The sequence below is a fragment of the Pelmatolapia mariae genome, linkage group LG17, assembly GCF_036321145.2.
Source record: "Pelmatolapia mariae isolate MD_Pm_ZW linkage group LG17, Pm_UMD_F_2, whole genome shotgun sequence".
In the NCBI taxonomy this organism is placed as follows: Eukaryota; Metazoa; Chordata; class Actinopteri; order Cichliformes; family Cichlidae; genus Pelmatolapia; species Pelmatolapia mariae.
The window spans coordinates 27,523,984-27,547,427 of record NC_086242.1 but is presented as its reverse complement, the minus strand read 5'-3'; the positions used below and the strand labels follow the sequence as shown (position 1 = coordinate 27,547,427).

Below are 23,444 nucleotides of genomic sequence, written 5' to 3'. Positions count from 1 at the left end.
GTGTTTGTAGGAGGTAAAGTAAAATACCCTTACTGGCCACTATATAATGTTTTAAGGTTTCTTAACCAATGCCATGCATTTGTCTGCCATATTGGATGTGATACAACTACTGGGTGCTAAGGATAAGTTTTTATTCCCCAACTGGTTTGCAGTGGTTCCTGGACGTTGCTGGGTGAAAGTGGTTGCAAAGAAGTTGCGCCACTAAAAAACTCCTAGCGTTTGCTATAATTGTTAGCAGATTGCCTGTAGTTGGTCTGCAAACATTTGCTATCTACTAGTTGAGTGGCAGTTTGCTTGCCTTCAAAATTGTGCCCCAGCACTGCTGCCAACACAATTAAAAAGGTGCAGCTTTTATTTTGAAGGCAAACAGTCTCTATTTATCGTTTGTGTTGCACTTTTCACAGTTTCACTACAGCTCAGAGAGCAGCTGGGCAGGGTTTGTCACAAGTCCATCATTTCCATTTAAAAGACAGCTGGAGCAATATGCTAGCAACTAAACCAATCACAAGGGGTCTTTTATGAACCGATTAGGAAATACCCATTTTCCTTTGCAACGGGTGGGTTGTTAGAGAAAACAAATGGGAGTTCACAGACTGCATCAACCTCTAGCAATGAATACTCTGCCTCACCACCCCAACTGGTTGTTGCCAAATGATCAAAGACCAGTCTCTAAGCGTTTGTGACTGGGACCTTATTAGTTTGACCCAACAGTGTCTCTGTGATTGTCCAAAAGTGGCCTGCAAGTTATCACATGGTTAGTTGTCACACATCTGCAACATCTCCATATCTGCTGTGCAGGATTTTCCCACTCAAACATCTCTAGGGTTTAGTGGTCAGAGCTCATTACAACCAAGGAGTGAATGAAGAAGCACCTCTCTGAATGCACAGCACATTAAACCTTAAAGCAGATGGGCTACAGCAGTGAAGACAACTGAATGCCACACCTTTCAGCTAACAACAGGAAACTAAGGCTACAGTTTGCAGAAGTTTACCAAAATTAGATAACTGAAGATCAGAAAAACATTGCCTGGTTTGATAAATCTCAATTACTTCTGCAACATTCACAGAATTTGTCCTATATAACATCAAACTTGGATCTACTCTATTTTGTATCAGCGGTTTCTTGGTGCACACTGAGCCCGTCAGTACCACCTGAGCATTGCTTAAATGCTACAGTCTGCCTGAGTGTTGCTGCTTAACATGTCCATGTCTTTTTCTAGCAAGATAACATGCAATGGCACAAAGCATTGGGGCAATTCTGAAGGCTACAGCAAAGTGTCTCTATAGACAGTTCTCTATTCAGAATAAACCGCTACTGAAGTTCTTCAAAGATAACATCAAGTTTTGGAAGGTGCACAATTTTTCCACTTAATTGTAGGTCTGTGAGAATGAAGGGACTTAACCTCGATTTTAACCTCAAGAGTTCATGCAATATTTTTTGTTAAAACCCCCTGAGTAAAAGCTGAAAGTTTACACATTAATCACATCTTGGTTTTGTCATTTCGATCCACTGTGGTTGGGTATAGAAACAAAATTGTGACAACTATGGTTCTGTAAGACAAGTATTTCTGAATCAGTCGGTATTGATACTCTCAGCTACAATGTAAAACAACTAGAAGCACTGCAATGGAGCACTTGATTGCAAAAAGCAGCTTGCTGAGCAGTTGTTGGCTTGGAGATGAGATTGTAAGGGTGTGACTGATATTTTTGGTCCAAACGTGATGTATGGTGACTGTTCAAATATAGTCGTTAAACTTATCTGCAGATCCAAATGTCACGCTCAGTAGTGGAAATTCTAACGAAGGCACACTTGCAGACAGTTGGTTTGTTTGCACCATGGCTCAGTAGCGGGTTTAGCTATTCATCTCTGGAGCTGCAGCTCACCAGTTCACTCATTCTGTCTGGCATGTCAGCATCTAGCTGTCAGGGAGGAGCATGAACACAGGGCGTATGCAGGGTGGGGACGGAGTGGGCCGTTACTCGGGGCAGCGAGCAGAAGACACAGATCCCAGAGGAAGAGAGCAACAACAGAAAGTGTGGTTCTGCGTGGGTGTAGGGACCTAAGCGAGCAGTTGTGGTAGGTCTAGTCGCCCGGGCAGACACGCCCACAGCTCACATGAGAAAGTTTGACGAGACACAAAGGGTTAACTGAGGACACTGTCGAGATCTGCTGTTGTGTTTTCTAGCAGGAGATGACCCATTAAATTTCAGCTTTTGAATGTACAAACCACACCTGTGCATTTCTGTCTACGTTCATCGACCTCAGACTTTTTCTCTGACTTGGTTTCCCATCTACAAGTAGGGGAAAGCCATAGAGAGCAGGCAAGAGTTGTTTTGATTCTCTGCGTTCTAAACTTAGCACTCTGCCTCCCACGGATTCATTCACAAAATAAGTTCAAAACCCCAAAGCCTTATCCGCTCTCCACCAGCTCTCTGTTTACAGTAACAGAGGTGAGAAAGGGGAGTTTTTTCTCTTTCTTTTTTATTTCTATTCACCAGTATTCTGTTCCATTCTGGAGACAATATGAAAAGACCTGCTTTAAAAAACAACAAAAACATTTTTGATCTGCAGTTTTCTTTGCTGTGAGTGGGTAAATAAAAGGATGGAGAAATTTGACACATCACAGAAAAGTTGTCCCCTTGATTGTACCTGTTTTTAAGACAGATGTTTTACAGCTGAGATCAAAAAAAGAAAAAACATTTTATAGAAATGGCCAAGATTAGTAAGAAGCAGAAAAACACTGGAACAAGACTGGAAAAGCGTGGCATTTAGATGTGTCCTACTTTTTGATTTGTTTTTGTTCCAGGTAATAACTGATAAGATGCTGTAGCTATTGTGATTGACATCATGATGTTGGCCTATGTACTGTACATAATTTTATATATAATGTGATGTGATATTTTAGCCCATCACAAAACCTTTCACTAATTACAACCTCCATCGATTCTATGTTAGGATGGTGTGTAAAATGTGATGGGAACTTTAGCAGTCTGGACTGTTTTTGCAACAAATGCTGTGCAGAATACATGTAAGTTGTTACATATTTGGTCTTGCTGAAACACAGATATGTTTGACCGCTAGAGTTTGGACAAAGTTGATCGTGCAACAGGACAATGATCTCAAGAGCACCAGTTAATCTACAACAGAATAACTGAAAAAGAAAATCAAGGCATCGCAATGGCTTAAAGGCCAGACCGCCACCTGACTGAAATGCTGTGACGGACCCTGTGCATAAACAAATGCCCGCAAATACCAATGATGTGTAGTAGAAGAAGAGTTTCACAAAATTCCTCCACAATGATTTGAAAGATAACCAACAGTGATTTTGCAATTAACTGATGCATCTTTTGCTGATACATTTTTTTAAAATATTGAAATCGGTTAAAATTGCATCAATTAAACTGAACTATAATATCTTTGGATTTTAGGAGAAAAAAAAAGATGCAATCAAAAAGATTGGGTCCAAAGCCGTGTAATTACCCACCCTGCCCTTCCTGCTGAAAAGGCATTTGTTTTCAAAGTAAGCTTTCTGAGTTGTTTTTAACCTCAAACTGATGACATCTTCCTTTCTTCCTTGCTCTTCTTCAAAAATATTTTGTGGCAGTTACAGAAATGTTGTTGTGGGGTTTTATGGTTGTTTTCCATGAAAGTGGAAACAGACTCTAATCTGTGAGCAGAAACCAGGAAGGCTCTCTCGAGCGCTGCACGGAAAACCAACCTCTTCCTCTCTCTCCGCCCCTCTTGATGTCATCATATTGTTTGTGATAACCAAGTGTTTGATTAACCAGTCACATCCTGCATCTGAACCACATTTCCTGTTCAGACGCTCACGCGTAGTGCTGATGTTACCATAGAGCTCACACAGTTATGAACAGATCTTGTCACTTGTTACGTTTTTAGTCATTTATTTATTTATTTTTGAAGGAAATGACACTTTAAAAAAAACAACAACAAATGTTCACTTTAACCCTTTCTCAGATCCGCTATATAACAGTCACATTTAACATCACTATTTGATATAAAATTGAGTTAAAAAAGCTTATCTAAAATCAGCTCCCTGAGTTGCTCTCTCTCACACACACACACATAAACACAGCCAGGCACAAGACTCCATTCATAATTTACTAAATGATGGTGATAGTGTCTCCTAACAGAAATGTATTTACAAGGAAAAATGTTTTTTAAAAACTAACTAAAAAATGAAAAGCTCGTTTGCTTCACTTTCTTGCAGACAGTCAAATGAAGAAGTATGATAACAGACAGTTGAATACAAAAACAACAACATCAAACTGGAGCCAGTAGCTCCTTAGCTAGCAGGGGCTAGCTATGGTTTTGGTTATTAGCTTATATTAGCTTATATTACCTTAGCAGTTAGTCTGAAAATTCTTCCATAGTTTTGTCCAGATATAAAATTAGATTCTTGAGTTTAATTATTTGAAAGTTATGGGCCAGATTTACTAAATGTGACAAAATAGCACATGCCCACAATCCCCAAATAGACACCTCATTGGTGTGGCTAGTTTTACAAATGATTTACAATTGTGCTCTTTTCTGAACATAGGTGCAGTTTCTGCACTAAATAACATGTTTACTGGTTTTCATTAGAATGTAACAGAAGGTACATTTGGTAATTTTCAGACAGACTCTGTTTCTCTTATGTTTTTTCCTAGTCTATAACTAAGCCAAGCTAGGCTAATCTTAGCTAACCAGCTACTAGTCGTTGCCTGGATTGGAGTGGTTTGTGAATGCTAGAGATCTTCTAATATAACTATTGGCATAGAAAGTGATTAGGTTCATTTGCTAATTTTTTTTTTAAGGCACAAAACTTTCGCTCACAGTTTTCTATGATACAATCACCTCAGCTGTCAGTTTCATTTGCATAGTAAGCACATAGACAGTACAAAAATACGACCTCTGGGTCCAAAAAGCTAATGCGCCAAACTTAAACCTGCATTCTATCTGAAAGGCACCAGATGGCAATACTTGCGACTGCAAAAAGACTTCCTATTATATCAAAGTCTTCGGGAAAATTGCTTTCTGTCTTGACCTCTGGAAACACTTTCCTGATGTGTTTATGGTCCTAGTCACTTATTTTGGTTCACATTGAATAAAAAACGTGACATTTTTTAGAAATCTTGCTCACTAGGTTTAAAATTGCATGCTCATTGGCTAACAGCTTATAAGTGACAAGTCGTTAGCAAAACCAAACTAGCGATAATGAAAATGTTCATCGCGTGGCTTCAAAATGGAACTTTAGAAACCGGTGGATGACATCACAATCATCTTTAATACTTTAACACCTTCATTTTTAATACTGTCTACGAGTAAGCATCAAAATACTCATTATGCCCAAAAGAATACAAAAAGGGAAAAAAATAACACTGCATTTTTGACTTAAGACACACACACACACACACACACACACACACACACACATATACATGCACACACAGATATAAAAACCATACAGGGCAGATGGTTGCTGACTTAATGTCCATCATTTTTTGTATACCAGTGTCCACTTTGTCCTCATCTCAGAGTTTTCTTGCCTGTCGTGTAAAATGTCATCGCGACATTTCCAACAGTCACTTAAACCCGCAAAGTTCACTCCTGCAGGCTGCTGCTGTGGTGATGTGTGATGGCCCTCTGGTAGTCCTCGGAGGCGTTTATGTGGTCTGTGACTCCTGGGTGCTCATAGCTGCGGTAGTAGTGGCTGCCCGGCTGCTGGGCATAGTACAGGAGCTGCCTGGTGAACAGAGGCTCCACCTGCAACATATGAGAGCCAAGGAGGTCAGCAAAATCCATTCAGCATAGCACTATTGTACACAGCACTATTTATTTATTTTTACAAAAAAAAAGTGAAAAAGTAGTTGGTACTTTTTTCAAACTCAATTAAAAAAAGAAACAATTCAATACACCCTTTCATTTAGGGCAGGGGTGGGGAACTCCGGGCCTCAAGGGCCGGTGTCCTGCAGGTTTGATCCAACACAGCTGATATAAATGGCTCAATGGCCTCCTCAATATGTCTTGAAGATCTCCAGAGGCCTGGTAATGAACGAATCATTTGATCCAGGTGTGTTGACCCAGGGTGATATCTAAAACCTGCAGGACACCAGCCCTTGAGGCCTGGAGTTGGACACCCCTGATTTAGGGTTTGGGATATATTGAAGCCTTCTGTTGCAGTTCTGTGACATACTCCCAAGCTGTTTGGTTTTTGATAGTTTATTATTTATGGGCATTTGACTGTTGACAGAGATCCAGGAAGGTTGATTCGCTATTTCAACTTTCCCAGCTTTGTTTTAATGAAACCATTTTGAGAAGTCAAACTAGAGAAGGGCAAACCATTCCTAGTTTGGTTGAACCTCAGCTACGTGGTTAGTTTGATTGAAAGTGTGTCAAAAATCTGTAGCTAAAAGGCATGAATCTTCACTTGGCTCATCCATTTTCACTTTATATAGAAATCAGAGTCTTGGAAGGGTGACAGTGGAACCAGGCTGGCCCTGAATCTCAGTGCGACTTATTTAGAAACCAAATTTTGTTATGAAACACTGTCAACGTTATGACTATGAACAAGATCCTACAGACTTTCAAATCTTAGGTTTAAACTTTCAAATCCTATTTTTCACTTTTCAGTCCATACTTTAAAGTTTCAGCACTCTACTTTGAACCTTTCAAATCTTAGTTTTGATTTTAAGAACACCAGTTCAAACTTATTGTCAGCTTCCCAGTAAATATTAGGCTTCACTGATCCTCATAAACAAAATGACAAAAAAAATGAAAGATCTCTGGATCATAATCAGTGGTTAAACTCGGGGGCGGCAGTCACCTGCACAGTGAGGGTCCTTCTTTGTCTCTGTGGGTCGAGACACTCATCTCCGAAACACAGGAGGACCTGGAAGCGGGACGGCGGCCGTAGCCCGTAGCTCTGAATCTCTGCAAGTAGGCAAAAAGACAAAAATGCATCAGTAACAGCTCTGACACCTAAAACACATCAGAATTGATGATTTCAAGAGAATTTCACTTGAAGTGGTGTGACATTTAGAGTGATTCGAACGGAAAGTCCTGGTCACACCATGTATGCAAATACAATTAGCTGTCACAGCTGGAGCTGCTTAGCATGTGGGCGGGGATGATGTGGCTGTGTAGACTTCATGTGACTATTGGCTTATCATAAAATACTTCTTTAAGAAATTATTCTTGGCTGGCACAGTATGTCATCAAGTGACTTCCAGAAAATCAGCTGAGTAATGAGTCTCAGTTTGTTCTACTGCTAATTAGAATTAGTGGGTTTAGTTTTGAGTTGAGGTGGATAGTTCTTGACTGAAATCCAAATTTTAGACCAGTTAGTGTTAGTCTATCTATGTACAGCAAGGTGCCAACTGGTATGAGTTCTTAAGTGAATCAGTCAGATTAAAACATATCAACCAAGCTCTGTCCAGTACACCATGCTGATGATTAAGATACAGGTCAGGTACTTGGTGAATTAGGCATGGCACCATAGATAGGCCTTCATTTTAAAAAACAGTAAAAGTGAGAACTTTTTAGTCTTTCGAGCACAAGTGATTGTTGATCAAAGATACTGAGTTGAGTTGATTTTGTGTCCTCTCACCTGTGAGGTAGTCCTGCGTGTGGAGCAGTTTACAGGTGACGTCTCTCTCCAGCTTGTTGGGTTTGTCTCCGTACGGCGACGGGCCTCCCTGCCAGTACACCCTGCTCTGGCACAGCCTCCGGGCGTAGAGCCCATCCGCTCGCATCCACAGCAACACTCCCCTCTCTAGGCTGGCCGGTGGACTCGGAGGACACTCGTCTGGCCTCCTCTGGGATGATAGGCTGTCAACAGGCAGGGGCACCAACTCATGACCTCCAGGCGTCAGGTAGTGCTTCTCTGGGTTGCAAGGAGTGATATGGCAGCCATCCGGGCTGGAAGTGGTCACCTCTCTCACCAGAGAGTCCCGGAAATATACGGACACGTGCAGACGGAAGTCTAGAGGAGGACACAGGTAGAAGTTAGCTGAAATTTCTTTTTCTTAAAACTCTTTTATGGACTGTCTTTGTTTTATTTTTAAAAAATGAAGCACGTAAGGTTTTCATTGTTCACCACAAGCCAAAGTCACAGGGTGCTGCTGTATATCATTATTTCAATGTTCTACATGCTGCTATGTCTTGTACTTCTATAGGAGCATTTTGCTGAGTCTGACAGCAATCTGCATTTTTTGGGGAAATGGTTTTCTGTGTATTGTTTACATGATCAAAATAAACACACACAAGCAAGAACGATTTGGGTCAGATGCAAAATTCCTTCACAAGTCACTAAAACTAGACCAAACAATGAAGCTAGTTTGAACACGCTCAGTCGTCAGCTTTGATTAAAGTTGCGTTCCTTTTTTTCCAGCCTCTAGGGGGCAGAGTAAACATTCAAAATTAGCCGCATGTCTCTCGAATCAAGCTACCAGCAGTCCCTAAAAATAAATAAATTTTAGATTATAGCCACCTAATGAAATTCCACTGATAGCGGCTCTTTAGTTGCTAGATATTTAACTTTATTAATAAATTTGGTGCTGATTTTCTGTCTGCTGTTTGTTATGGGCAGTCAGAGTACAGTTAATAAAAATGGCAGCCAGCAGCACGATACAGAACCATACGGTAAATGCAAGAACTGAAATTAAACTGCACTGAATAAAGCCAAGGAACAAAGTCTCAGGTGAAATTAGTAGTTTTCTGACTTTTGCACAGCATTACGCAGTTTCAACCTAATTGTATCTTTAAATGCTAAAATCTGTGTCATACCGTGACATTTTCAGCTGTTTTGAGCTTATGTAAATATGCATTTGCTGCTTGTTCTATGTAGATGGATTTTTGCCTTTTTTTAAAAAAAAATAGGACCTAAAGTTTAATTCTCAGCAGAGGATTCTGGTGAGAGTTCCTGATTTTATAGCGTGAGGGGAAAAAGTGAACTGAAAGTATTCGTGTACCTGAAAGTGCCTCTGCTGATCTGATGCTGGCGTCCAGTGTGAAAGGCGAGGGCTGACTCTCAGCTGGACCGTATGAGTAAATTGAGGCTCTTAGCTGGTATCCTGCACACAGAACAAACTATGTAGGCAATGCTAAAACTGATAACAATGCTTTTATTTTGCAAGCTAAATAATAAGCCATGTACCATTTTCCATGGATGAGCCCTGCCACGGCAGGGTGCGGGGCGGACAGGGACACTGAGTGAAGGGCAGCTCGGGCAGAGAGGCCTGCTCCTGACAGTAATCTCTCCAGCCGCATTCTGGACTCGCCATGTACTGTGGCATCTATAGAGAGGAAAGCAGTTAGCTGAGCGCACATCTTTGATCATAAGATACCAACAAACAGTCTTTGCACGGTCCTTTTGTAATACATTACTCTTTTAGTAGGCTTATAAGGACTTTTTTGCAACTTGTTTTATATGATCATTACAGAATTCTTTCTTCATCCATAGATTTTTGCTTAAGCTAGTCGTAAAATCCCTGCACCATAAACTCTGATTTGTTTTTGCATGAAAAGATAACGCCAACTCGCTGACTCACAAAAATAACTTAAATCAACTTGAGAGGAGAAAGCTGACTTGTTCATTTTGAGTGTGTAGTACTTTAAAAAGGATAGGTCACAGAGATTAATCAGTGCAGAAAAATCAATTATGGTGAGTAACATCTGAAACTACACCATGTCCGAGAAACTGAGATCTAAGAAATAGACATCACATTACTAAAGTACGGATTTAAAACTAAGCATCTGCAGCCTTTGTAGACGTGTTCCATACTTTATGAAAACAAATGTAAATTATTAAGTAAAGCAGAGCATAACTATACTCTTCATTACCCAGGCAGGAAGTACAGATAACTTTAAATAAACTAGGATAGATAAAGTTAAATGCAACAACGTTTAATTTAGTAAATGAGAATTAGGATTTACAGTGTGGCAAAAACATATTTTGCCATAAATTGTGTGCCTTTTTTAATCAGTTGCTGCCAAAAAATCTAAAAAGGACCCAAAAACTCCAGAGTTTCTATCAGCCCCTGAAGTCAGCACCAGTCATAGTTGGGGATGCACATCATTACCCTTCACTTGTGTTTGTAAGGTCATCCATGCATGCACAATATGACACTGTCTGAGTTGCATCTTCAACCTCCCCTCATTCTCTCTCTCTTACTTTAGTCCCGCCCCACTTGTTTCTATGTGCAGGAAAATCACCTGAGTCGGCACAGAGGGGTAGGAGGGATGCATCTGAAAGCTCCCTGGGCTCAGAGGACTGTCCTCCTGTCTGGGTCCTGCATGCGGGAAAGAACATTTTTATTAGAAAAGCTCTCTAGAAAATGTCTGAACACATTTTCTGTCAGTACATTTAGAAAAGTCCACATCGATGCAAGTACTTCAGCATGACTTTAGCTGGTGCTTTGACAGTTTGAGGAGTCAGAGAATTTCCACTTTTTGTCTGATACAGAACTAATTATCAGATTGTGATCATCTAATAATAATAACTACAATAAAACACATCAGTAAAACCCTTTATCCAGTTTGGTTATTGCCGCTGTAGCCCAATCAGCTTTCAGTATTACTACCAGCTTAATTCATGCTGCAGTAAACTTTTTTTAACGCCTTGTTCGAAGGGGGACTGACTTTTCTTGGCGCCCTCGGGGATGATGCGGTAAACTTTGTAGGGGTCCGAGATGTCCAGCTGGCTCCTTTCCACCAGTTCCTCAAAGTCATTGCTCTTGTTGAGGGCGCAGCGCAGGCGTGTCTTCCATGTCGGCGGGTCGGGTTTGTCGATGCCCTCCCGAAACTTGCCTTTGAACAGCGCCCAGGCCTGCAGACAGGTCCGCGGGGAAATGTTTAGAATACCTCCCTCAAGTTTAGTGCGAGAGAATCACACAGCCTGGTCTCTCCTAACTGCGACTGCACGGCCTGTAGACGGACATCCTCCCTGTGCTGATAACTAGTTACTCACCCTTCAACAATAATTATAAAATAATACTTTCATTTATTTTCGTTAGGTGGCTTCTTTGGAGCACACAGTCATTTTAAAGAAGTTGTTTTGCGTCGCTCTCCCAGTAGTGTGTGACTGTTTTTTTACAGCATGGAGCACATGGTTCAAATATTCTTATATGGAAATAATCGCATCCTAATGTATGGAGCGAATTTCATGAAAGACAGCAAAACCCTTTTTTATATAATGCGTCAGAGAATATTCAAACGCTACTAAGACGCCTAATCGAGTTAATTATTTTTACACACATCATTAAAAGGATATAAGAGAGTTTAACAGCTCTAAAGTTTGTAATACTTTAACACATGCTGCTGTTGTTTTATTCTGAAAGTCGCAGCTCGCTTGTGGCTGGCGGACCCCGGAGGATGCGGGTCTCTTACCTTAAAAAGCGCGGCATCCTCATCCCGGTTGTAGTCCTGTTTCCCGGCGTGTTTCCACGGTATCCTGAAGATGGTCTTTTCGTCGTTCTCCCAAACCAGACCGGGATATTTCCCGCAGTCCACCTGCTCGATGAGCCACTGGCGCAGCTTGCCGTTGCCGCTGCTCCCGGAGCCTCCGTAATCCACGTCGGGGTTCATCTCTGACCAAAAAGACGCACGGGACAACTCCACTGTCTGCTCCTGTAACGTAGTAATATCACACGCTCTCGTGTTTGTGTGTGTTTTGAAAGTAGGCTTGTGTAGGTTTAGTAAAGAATGATTAAGTTAAGTAAAACTACTAAAGGTTAACCCACTGCGCTCCCACGCAGACTAACTTCACTGTGCGCTTCGCAGGCTGATCGAAGCCGTCTTACCTGTGAAACTTGAAAGCCGTCGAGTTTTGATATCAGTCAGGGTCAGAAAGTCCTCATCATTCCGGCGGGCCCGCTTAAATCCACCCAGCCTATGGTGAGCAGAGGGAGGGCGGAGCCGGGATGCTGAGGAGGGTGCACCTGCTGCTGCTGCTTCTGCTAGGCCCGCCTGCTTCCCTCCTGCGAAGCTTATCAGCGCGCACACAGCGGCCGATCTACAGTAATACACCGGGGAAACCCTGCCGGCGTCAACCCGAAGTGTCACACACCCGCACACGTGGAAAATGATAGGACGGAGACGAAAACAATTCTTTGAAATTATAAAGCTTTACGAAAAGTACTCTTGAGTGGTCCAGAGGTAGAAGCGACGCAGAAAAACATCGGCAGCAGTTTTCCCACTGGAAGATTATTCAGAACAGCTGACATAACGCCTCAGACAGGAACACAATACCACATAAGATTATCATTTACCGTGTCAGAGCTTTAGGAGGCCTGTTAGGAGAATTCGACAGAGGATCAATTCTGTAAAAGCAATGCGGTCCAGGAGTCCGAGAAAACATGGTTTTGAAAAGTTCCCACTCATTTCCCCTCAGTATGATTTTCAGAGTGAGTCTGGCTCCTGCGGCAGTTTTGCAGTGCTGCAATAAATATCCATCAGTGCCTTCATTACTTAAGTGAAAGCAGTGATGTGAGTATAAGACAGATCTAAAAGTGTGTTAGTTACAAACTAACAACTTTTCCCCTTATTTGCTTTCAGTTTTGCTGGGATAAGTATGAATACTGATGTGTTGCATAACCTACAGCTGTTTAAGGTACTCAGTTTGTATTTTATATGTAATATGAGAGAGAAACGTGCCTAGAGAGTCATTAGTCATTATGCAGCAGACTGGTTCCTGTCAGTCTTATACTGTCAGCGTTAATCAGGAATACACAAACTGTGACATTCTGGGTTGATAACCTGTAGTTATGTTTTTTAATTATTCTTATGAACATATTAAATATTTATGAATCGATTTTATTTTTGTATGTTTTGAACATTTAACTCATGGGACATGTATGTGATGGAACAGATAAATGTCAGCCTCTGATAATGGCCATTAACCAGGATACTGATATCAGTCTGATACCTGTACACGCCTATTATTAATATATGAATTTACCATCAGTACTGATGCATGAAGCAACATTATAATGTACATTGTAGAGCTTAAGCTCATCTCAGATTGATGTGTTTAATGCTCTCCTACTCTTAATCTCTCTCTCTAATTCAGAAAAGTAAGTACAATTTTATTCTAATGTAGTGAAGTAGAAATATAAAATTTTGAAAGTAGAATTATGAAGTAATATTAGATAGGTACAAGTACTTATTTGAAGCTTTACTTACTTATCAGCACGAGAACTGAAAGGAACTCATTATGCAAATGCTTCCCATCAGCGTTATACCATAGTTGATCCTAATCTGTAACCGGTTGCCAGGTTACAGAAATCAGTCAAGTGGGTTTTTTTTTTCTGTAGTGTTCATCTTTAAAATGACAACTGTGTGAAAAATGCATATATGGATGTATGAAGCACAGAATACATGCACTTCATCACAGGTAACCTCAGTGCTGCTCTACATTTCACATATGGCACTTTTAAACCAACAATATTCAGCCGACAGCTGTAGCTGAACAACTTCTCATGTTGAGATTTTAAATAATTCAAAAATGAGCATATAAAAGTGACCATGCACTGTTATATGTTAAGCCATTTGGGGAGGGTTTACGAACACGTTCTAGCTCGTGGACCCCCACTAAAAGCTCTGGGCCCCTTGGTTATTGTAGTTCTGAGTTCCTCTGAGGAGTGGTTTCCACTTTTCAGCTGGTTTCATTTAAATAACTGAAAGAGGCCTGAAGAGGTAGAATTGTGCAATATTTTAAAGGGCAAAGACCTGTGACGCAGAATCTTCTCACCACCAGTTATCTGGTGACCTTTGAGCTGACTGCTACAATGTAGACCACTATATGAAGAAGTCAAAACTAATTCAATTGCTGTGGGGTCATAATAATGTCAGAATTTCATCGTCAGCAGAGATACTGTTCTCCACAATACGTGCGATAAACTTCTGTACTTCTACTTAAGTCATTTATGACCTTTACCTGGATCTGAATACTGCTTTTATCCAGAAACCACGTCAAAGATGGATTTTAGTCCCTCGTTTTGTTTCTAAAAGGCTTGAAATAACTAAAAAAAAATGAAGATTAATACATTCCTTTGTTGCATTATTACAATCTAAATATTTTCACTTGATGAGTTAAATGTCATCTCAATGCATGCATAATTAAACAAAATACGAAATGCAAACTAACATGAAAAAGTTAACATAAAAATTATACATATATAACTGCATTTCCACAGACTGTGCACACATCAAACTGCACAAATCAAATCAAATGAAAAGTTTACATTTAGGAAGAACAGCACAATAGTTAAAAACAGCACATCTGATATTTTTTTTTACTGTAAAATAAAGCGTTCTTTAGCTCTCACACGGTCTCAGAAAGTAATAGTCATTTTTCAAGTACAAGACACAGCATAACATAACTGACTGGGGACGGCGGGGTGGGGGGGGGTGTACAGGAGGAGTATGTGTTCACACTGTGGACTGTATGTACATATATTTCCTTTGTGTCATGCTTGACTGCCCTTGCATGTTGTTTTGACAGTTAGAGGCAAGGACATGACATGACGAAGGGAACTGAAGACGGTGACATAAAATCCCCCCGTCACATGTCTGCTTAGCCACTCCACGCACACGAGACTGAACTTATCATCCTGACACTGAACTTTTTATGAGACAGGTGTTCCTGACGCAGTGCGAGGTCGCAGGCAAAATGATTTTGTGCACCCGGTCTCTGTGGGGTTAAAGGGCCAATCAGAAGCCCGCTGTCCTCTGCTTCTTAAGTTCAGGTGAGAAATGACTGAAGATCCAGAAATGAGTTTCTTTATTTGCTGCTCGTGGCCAGCGCAGGAGTGATGCTGGTTGTTATGGCATCGCTGGTGCTGGATTTCCGGTTTAAAAGGGCCTCGATCTCCTCATCATCACTGAACGTGTTCTTCCCGTACAGCTCCTTCCACCAAGCTCGATACTGCGGGGAGCAGAGTCAAAGACAATGTCTCTGTTTAAGACAGGCACTGGACACGTTTTACATCGGACAGTTACTTAAAACAACACCTCGCTGCTGTATAAAATCAGCTTACAGGCTGCTGATTGCCTGACACGCATCACTGCACAGCTTACAGATGAAACGCTGCGTTATGTTATAAATTTGGATTCAAGAGTACATGCCTGCATGAATGAAGCCAAAAGTAATAAAAATCCACAGACATTAAATACAAACGATATTTCTAATTAAAAATGCAATAATTATAATCGTAAAAAATAAATCATGACTCATCCTTTTCTGTTATTTGTGTAATATTTGAGACTGTATGTACTTTTGTACACCTGCATTAGTGAACTGATGAAGTATCAGGCTAATATTTACTATTATTATTCATGAATAAATGCACTGTGTTGTATGTATTTTATATATAATATATTTTAATCATTTGAGGGAACTCATCATAGAGGCGGAGCATCTTCAGTTGTGTTTGTAACAGCAGCACTATTCATTCCTAAGTATTCATTACCATCATGTTGCCTTTTATTGCATGCCCCACAGCCTGTGTTTGTACAATCAAGGCAAGTTTATACGGTTAGGTCCTTTAATATTTTTGGACAATCACACCATTTTTGTAGTTTTGCCTCTCCATGCCAGCACAGACAATTTTAAACCAATCACTCAAGATGTGATTAAAGTGCAGACTTTATTTAAGGCTTTTACATTAACTGTTTATGAATTACAAAGCATTTTATATCCAGTCCTCCCTTTTTTCAGAGGCTCAAATATAATTTGACACTAATATAATTTAAAGTATAAGGATTTTTTTTTTAATACATTTATGAAAAACCTTTACAGCTCATGTCTGCCTGAAGTGTAGAACACACGGATATGACATCTCCCTGGAGATGCTCTCTTAGGTCTCTACTGCCACACCTTCTGCTGCTGGTTATTTGTAGGTCTTTGCCTCCAGTTTTGTATTTAATAACTGAAAAGCGTGCTCGTTTGCACTGTGAAGTGAACTCTATCAACAGTCACATCGATGTTAACCACCGTTTAAACTGGCAGCCATATGTGATGTGGTATGTTCTGGATCATGAACTGTTCTTTTTCTTCTCCTGGTTTCATCTCTCCAAAGAATTTTTTTCTACGGCTGGGCAAGTTTTTCAGATGTCTAATCTGTTCTTATTGTTCTTGAGTGTAACAAGTGGTTTGAGCAGATTGTTCATTTGGAAGCTCTTAAAGACCTCACATCCACTGAAATCTGCTGCTTTGCTAATTGTCCAATTACTTTTGAGTCTCTGAAAATGGTGTGATGAGTACAAAAATAACCATAGTTTTCAAAGAATTTGTTTTAATCGCCCTGAATTGGAGCTCAAAGTGTCCACTGTTTATGTTTAAATCCAACGTAATGTACGACACATTTCAGTGCTATTTGAGGTACTTCACAAAAAAAATTAAAAGACTTTAAAGTGAAATGAGCAACATAACTGCACCAAAATGCAGTGCAGTTTACGGAATTCATGCTAATTTGATTTAGGCTGTTGTGAAACTTAACTGAAAAAGGCGAAGCATAACCAAAAACAGAGCTGAGGTATCAGTCGTAGTAGTAGCAGGGCCCAGTCCCACTTACAAGTTTATGAGAGCTTTTCGGCAGACGTTCTGTGCCCTTTATGCACACTTTCAATAAGTCTGCATTTTTGCTGACTTTGCCCACAGTTCATAGCATCTTGACTTAAACAGGGTTACTGAAAAAAGCAGAAAACAAGCATGTGATGAGCAGCCTCCTAAATGTTCAAAAATGCTACATGATATTTATTACACACCTGATTTATCATTCATATTTTTAAATGTTTTACTTAATCATTATGTTGTTTTTTTTGGGAGGGGGGGGGGGGTTAATTGAGAACTGATTACTTGGTACTGGGCTTTTGTATTACAATTTGATCTAATGAGTAAGACTGTGAGTAAGACTGCTCACAGTGCACATACAGCAGGGGAAGTAATTATTCGACACATTATTTCACTCAGTGATGTGTAAATCAATTTCTACCTTTTTTAAAATAAAATGTGTTGATGTTCTGTCTCGGTCCAAAAATTAGAGACTGTTCGCTTCTTTGTAAGCGAATAAACTAAACCAGCAGGGGGTCAGTTATTTCATTGTTTCCCCCACTGTAAGCTGGAGTTTTAGGCACATGTGGCCTGGATCCTTGTCAAGCTGAAGAAGTTTAGATTGAGCACTTTTAAAACTTATTCGAACACATCTGACATCCTTATACACAGATATCATTTTATAATACAGTGCTGCAGCTGTTCTATATTTGTTTTTGGACTGAATACTACAATTGCTCCTTTTCCAATAACTGTCCATGTGGGAAATGCTTTTGGGCCCATGTCGTGTGACATGAAGGTCATTCCATGCAGGACAGCTGCAGAGTAATTGTCCAGCAGCTGAATAGGATGAGTAGTCTTCACACAGCGGCATGCACTGCTCTCGTCACAAAACGTTGCCAGCTCTAACAAGAAGAGAGGGTTAAATGGTCCAAGTAAGAGCATAAGGAAAAGTACATGTGAAGCATCTGTTTCTCAGATATGTACTTCTCACACAGGTCCTCATTTAGGAGCTTTACTAACACCCATATAAACCAGACTGGGTTGGCTTTTGAAGGGAGTAGTTCACACTGTTGTATGAAAACGTCAGGGTTTTATTTTTGCAATTTCTCACGTCATAGCCTCCAGCTTTTAGACAAAGAATGCTTTGATGAGCGGTATATTGAGACCAGGCTGTACCTGAACTCACAAATTAAACCCACACACTCATCTGTCCAAATGTATTGCATCTTTTAATCCACATAACCGTTTTCAGCTGTCCCAACATAACTGATTTTTTTTAAATGAATAATCAAAAATGAAATTAATTATGATGACTCACTTCTGTTAGTTCTGTGTTTTCAAACTCCTCCAGCTGCCGCAGGAAGCCCAGGTTGGGCCCCGCACATGGCCTGACTGACCGAACCGCTGCCAGGGACTCTACCCATCCGTGACCCGTCACCGTCATGATGTAGGCCACCACCAGAGTCACGCTGCGGGACACTCCTGCCATACTGAGAACACAGGCCTTCACAGCTCAGAGCAAGATAATCACCTCATATTCAGATTCTCTGCTTTAGTGTACAAAGAAGTGAAACCCCTTCTGTCCCAAAGCTGTGGTTAAATGCCTGATTTTGCATGTTTGATATGAGAAAAGATGAAAGGTAATGAAATGTGCAATGAAAGCTTTAACCAAAATTTTTGGCAGACAGCTTCTTTTTGGTGCTAGTGATGTGGTTGAAAATGAGAACAGGGTCGATAAAATATGAGGACCTCCGGTCTGCAATCAAACCTGTAGCAAATTCTCATGATTATGAATAAAAATCTATTAGATCTTAATGTTGAAACTTTTTACAACATCTCTATGTCAAAATACGTAATATATTCTACCATATATTGTAACTGAATGTTTTTTAATTTAACCAAGTATCATTTCAGATGACATGTAAAACAGGACTGAGGCGTTCCACTCACCAGTGGACGAGGCAGCCTTCTCCTTTCAGTCGGGATTCATGGATGAACATGATGCTGTCTCTGAAGTACTGAATCCTGGTGAAATGAATCACATTCACAAGATATACAACATAGTGAGGATCATGCCTTCCAACCTTAAAACTGGATATATATATATTTTTTTTTACATTTACCATAGCTGTACAATTTAGTTTGTAGTCGGTAAAGAGATCATGTGTTTAATTATTTAAACCAACCTTTTTAAAAAAGGATACATTTGGATAAATTTTCTATTTTGCAAGCTGTAATTGATTTCTTTTATTTCTAGAAATGGGGCAAAGAGCTCATACATATATGCATGTTTTATATATATTCAACATTTATTCAAGTACTCACAGGTTTTGCTTGGAATGGTCAGCTGCAGATATACAAAGGTATGTGATGCCCTGTGGGAGAGGGAGCAGCTTCATTTAATGAAGTGAATACTTTAGTGGCAAAAGTTAACATGATAGGAAAAGGCGAGTGCTCAACTATTGAGCAGGGGTCATTTGTTTGAAAACTGGAACTAAACTCACTTCCTGTTTCTCACTTCCTATGGGACAGCCCCTGAAACCTTGCCCCTCTGGCCCTGCCCATGTGGTAGGTCACGACATAACGATGTTTGCTTGTGTTTGTCTCTGTGCTTGTGTGTGTGTGTGCTGTGTTGTGCACCTGGCAGCTGATGGTACATGCAGTGGACAGAAACCACCTCGTCCTGGTATGACTGCACCACTGCAAAAACCCCTGAGCCCTCTGGGACAGACCGAGTCCTGGAAGTGCTCCAGACAGGTGAGATTGCACGCACAGAGCCCCGACTAATGCAGACACATTTATAAATACCAATGAAAGTGCACATATTAAAGACATGCCTAAGGTTCGTGAAGGCTAAATTATTATTTCTGATAGAGAGAGTCAGATTATGCAAACGGTTACCGAGAAGTCCTCATATCTTCACACCATCACTCTTAAAGCTCATCATGGCCTTGACTCAGTGGTACTGTTTGTAAAATCATGACTACACTCTAAATCAAAATATATGAAAATTGTGGATAAATGCAGACATTTATTTACTTTACTTGCAAAAGGAATATTTGGGGCTTGGAATTAGTTCCAAAAGATGACCTTTTATTTTGCAGTATGATAATTAGGTTCATATACAGTAAATGGCACATTTAGAGACTTGGCCAGATGTAAATGCGCAGACCACATCATCGTTGCAAATTCTACCTTCCTCTCTCAGGAACCATCACGCTGTCTTCCAAGAAATCAATCAGTCCGCGGTTTGACTGTTAGGTATGCAAATAACCCATCCCATCTGGCCACTTGGTCTAAAACAGACCTGAGTCATCATTTTTGCCTCAAAACTCAAAAAGTTGCATCACACATGATTTGGTATGTTTTAAAAAAGCAACTGAATAACTGTCATCGCAGTTCAGAATGAGTCCGTAGGGCCAGACTTCACTTCAGGCCCAAAACCTTGTAAAAGTTTTGGTGGTTGACCAGTTTGAGTAGTGATACTGTAATACAAGTTGCTGTTTCTCTTCACTGTTCAATGAAACATGCTAACATGGATGGAGAAAGTGTAGAGAGCGCTTTTCATGTTCGCTTTCAACAAGAAAAGATGAAAGTTGTGAAAGCGGACACTGAAGATGGCAAGCGGATTCAAGATTTTCAAGAGACGAGTCCCAGCACGAAGCCGACGGGAGGACGTAATGTATTTAATGGGCTCAGATGAGATCAGCAGACTTAAAGTCAAATCATTCAATCTGTAAATAATTACAGGCTTGTACACATCAAAAGTGTGCATCATTTCATAAACTCTGACTAAAGGTATTGTGTATTTACAGAAAGATACCTCAGAAAAACCTCAAAATAAAACTATTTGTTCAGTAAAACTTACATCTTCAGACATATTTTATACTTCAATCTATCAGCTCCTCACATTCACTAACACACACACAAACACACACAAAAACACCTTTCCTGCTGTTTCATACACAAATTGCCACATCTAAATGCAGCACTGAAAAGCCAGAAACTTTTTTTTGCAAAGTTCCACTTTCAAGACTTTCTGGACCTCAAGCTGCTGAGCTAAAAGCATCTCGTGTGAACAATACTGTGCAACATCCACTAACCTTGGCTTGCATCTGCCTCACAGCTGCATCAACTGAAAACAGCATTCAGATTTTCATATATATACTAGAATCCCACACAATATTGAGGACCCACAGTCAATTAGAAAATTGCTTCTCTGGTGAGAACTGGTGAATTCCAGGTCTTATGACTGAATTTAAAAAAAGAAGAAAGAAGACACATGTGACTTTCATACTAATTGAAGTGGTCTCTTTCAATAGCCTTTGATAAAGATCTGATGTTGATAATGAATGATCTGATGATCATTCAGTCTTTAAAAACACAAGGTGACCTCAGAAGATTAGAAATGGAACGATTTATTGCTATTAACTGTGTCTCTATGCAGTGTATCATTTCAAAGCATTTATTTAAAACTTGTCCTGTCTTTTCATAAACTTTTTAAGGTAATAACTATATTTGAAGGAGCTCTGTAAACATATTAAGGTGGGAAAGAGGCTCTGGGCTGACAACAATATCTCACAGTTTCAGAATGAGTATTAATCAGCAGGGGGGCACAGCAACCACAGACGTGCTCAGAGGAGCTTATGTACTTTATGGTTGGGTTAATGTTGAGGTCAGGGGGTCGTGCAATCTGATGCAAGACATTAAAAAAGGCCTCACCTCCAGAACGGGCCCAGCTGTATCATGGATGGACAGGATGTGGGTGATGTTGTGCTGAGCCAGCAGCTCCCTGTCTCGAGCATCTGTGGAACGCAAAGAAAATCGAGAAATACACGATACACCCTGCATCCAATCACCAATCACACCGTGTGAGCTCCAAACTAAATAAAGCATCTTCTGCCCAACAACAACCCCCCCTCCTGAAGTGACTTCCAAGCAAATGTGGCCTTAAGATTTCAAAGTTTTGCTCTGGTTTTGAACTGAAAGAAAAACCGGAAAACCAGTGTTTCTAAAACAGTCCAACAGCTTGGCCCAAAGCAAGAAACAGTAATTGTTCTAATCAAATTTTGTTCTTTGAAAGGAAGCCAAATGTTTTCTACCTTGGACAGATGTGCCTTGAGCATTTTTTCTCATATGCTTTGCAAGTTTGCAGGATGCTGATTGGGGCCACCTATACAAGAGCAAGATGAGTTTGCACTGAAACCTCCTTAAAGCTAAATTCATTCAGTAATTAAATGTTTTGTCATTGGAACTCTTATTAACTGTAGGACACAACCAACCAATTGCATCATACAGTAAGAAACAGTGTGAGTGGCATCAGTGCACAGAACACTTGCAGAGGAAATACAACCCTAAATCACTGGATGACCACAGCTTCAATGTTGTGCAACAAGTGCTGCAGTGTGTCATGAGATAAATAGTTTTGTTGAGTGTCAGGCTGCTGATATAACAGTGAAGTGACGAGAGATGATTTTTTGCTTAGGGCTTAGAGGTTCAGTACCACTCAAGGTTTCTAGGTGCTGGCCTAAAACCTGCGTCCTCCCATTCAAAACCGTCAGCTTCCCTCATGAAAGATGAAGTTTTTCTTTTTTTCCATTGTTAAATATTAGTTCTCAAGGAGAGAAATGTTTCCAAATCTGGTCTCTTCTGATTTCTAAAGTGCTAAATTTAAGCGTTGTCATCATGGCTACCTTTACTCTTTTATAAAGTCAGGTTGTTATAAATTCAGAGATCAAGCCTGTAGTAGTGTTGATGCTGATGAGATTGGGACTAAAGATGTGGGATTAAGCAAAAACATAGTTTCTTCAATGTTCATTACATCTTCTAACAGCTTAGTTTAGCAGACTAGCAAAGCTAAGCAGAGTACAGACTAGCTCAGAATAGTAGATCAGCAGTAACAGTAGCAGTAACGCCTGTAAATATCTAAAAGTGGCATTGATGGAACTTTCACAGCCAAAAGCTCCAGCTTGCTTTATATGTGCTAAGTCATGTAGATGAATGAAGATCAAAGGCCTGCTTAAGATAAAAAGTGTCACATTTCCTATTTGACAGCAATTCCTTGAACATACCTTATTTCTAAAAAAGAGCTGTCTGCATTTTAAGACGTTTCCTGTGTAGTCATGATTCTTAATGTGTGCAAAGATTAAAAAAAGCAGCCCAACAATTGCATTTGGTGCTTTATGGAAACGTGTGGAATGTAGTTCACACCAAGGGACACCCCCGCGCCATGGGGCATCCCCTCCCACACCACCACTCAAATATTCACATCAGTGCTCAAAGTAATGTTTCCCCCAGCTGCTGGCAGATTTATCCCCACTCAGAGGGTAAAAAACACACTTTTTTTTTGTTAAAATGCAATATTTCAATAGCTCAGCTTTACACTGTGACCTCTCGACTCTATAGAAACTGAGCTCAGTGTAGCATCTCACCACATGCCCCTCCGTATGAGGAACTGAAACAAACTACTACTACATTATCCGGAAAATAAATCAATTTTTTACACACATGACAAAAGGCACCGCAGCCTACCTTTGATATTTCCAAGATAAAGATCAGGCAGGACCTAAAAACAGTACAAAATTGTGTAAAATGGAAAACGCAGAAGTTAAAGAAAAAACAAGATCTTGGGGTTGTTGTTTTTTTCTTTTTTAGAAAAATATCATGGCAGGCTCTGAAGGTTTGAATGATTTCCTAGATATTGTTGTTGATACTGTACCTTGTTTATTCCGTTACCCATCTCTGCCAAAGGTGTGTAGATAAGCACACTGAATTTAAGAGGAATTTGAAGTCATAACTGGAAAGTGATTCCTTTAGGGAGACGCTTAAAGCAGCAACTTAACCGTCTCTAGTCACTAACTGCTACTCGGTTCAAAGGAACCCTGACAA

At 40.2% G+C, this 23,444-nt stretch overlaps 2 protein-coding genes across 2 annotated transcripts; both read right to left on the bottom strand.

Annotated features, from left to right (window-relative positions):
- Positions 1-5,377: 5,377 nt before the first annotated feature.
- Positions 5,378-11,832, bottom strand: irf4l (interferon regulatory factor 4 like). Its single transcript, XM_063500997.1, has 9 exons — positions 11,803-11,832; positions 11,390-11,629; positions 10,643-10,829; positions 10,217-10,293; positions 9,159-9,297; positions 8,974-9,075; positions 7,611-7,985; positions 6,828-6,934; positions 5,378-5,767 (listed from the first exon to the last, which is right to left on the bottom strand). The coding sequence occupies exons 2-9, from the start codon at positions 11,585-11,587 to the stop codon at positions 5,606-5,608; spliced, it is 1,347 nt and encodes a 448-aa protein (XP_063357067.1). The 5' UTR covers positions 11,588-11,629; positions 11,803-11,832; the 3' UTR covers positions 5,378-5,605.
- Positions 11,833-14,783: 2,951 nt separating this feature from the next.
- On the bottom strand, positions 14,784-23,295 carry LOC134646674 (dual specificity protein phosphatase 22-B-like). Its single transcript, XM_063500537.1, has 7 exons — positions 23,275-23,295; positions 23,088-23,121; positions 21,279-21,361; positions 18,882-18,931; positions 18,507-18,581; positions 17,875-18,046; positions 14,784-14,927 (listed from the first exon to the last, which is right to left on the bottom strand). The coding sequence occupies exons 1-7, from the start codon at positions 23,293-23,295 to the stop codon at positions 14,784-14,786; spliced, it is 579 nt and encodes a 192-aa protein (XP_063356607.1).
- Between the last annotated feature and the right edge of the window lie 149 nt (positions 23,296-23,444).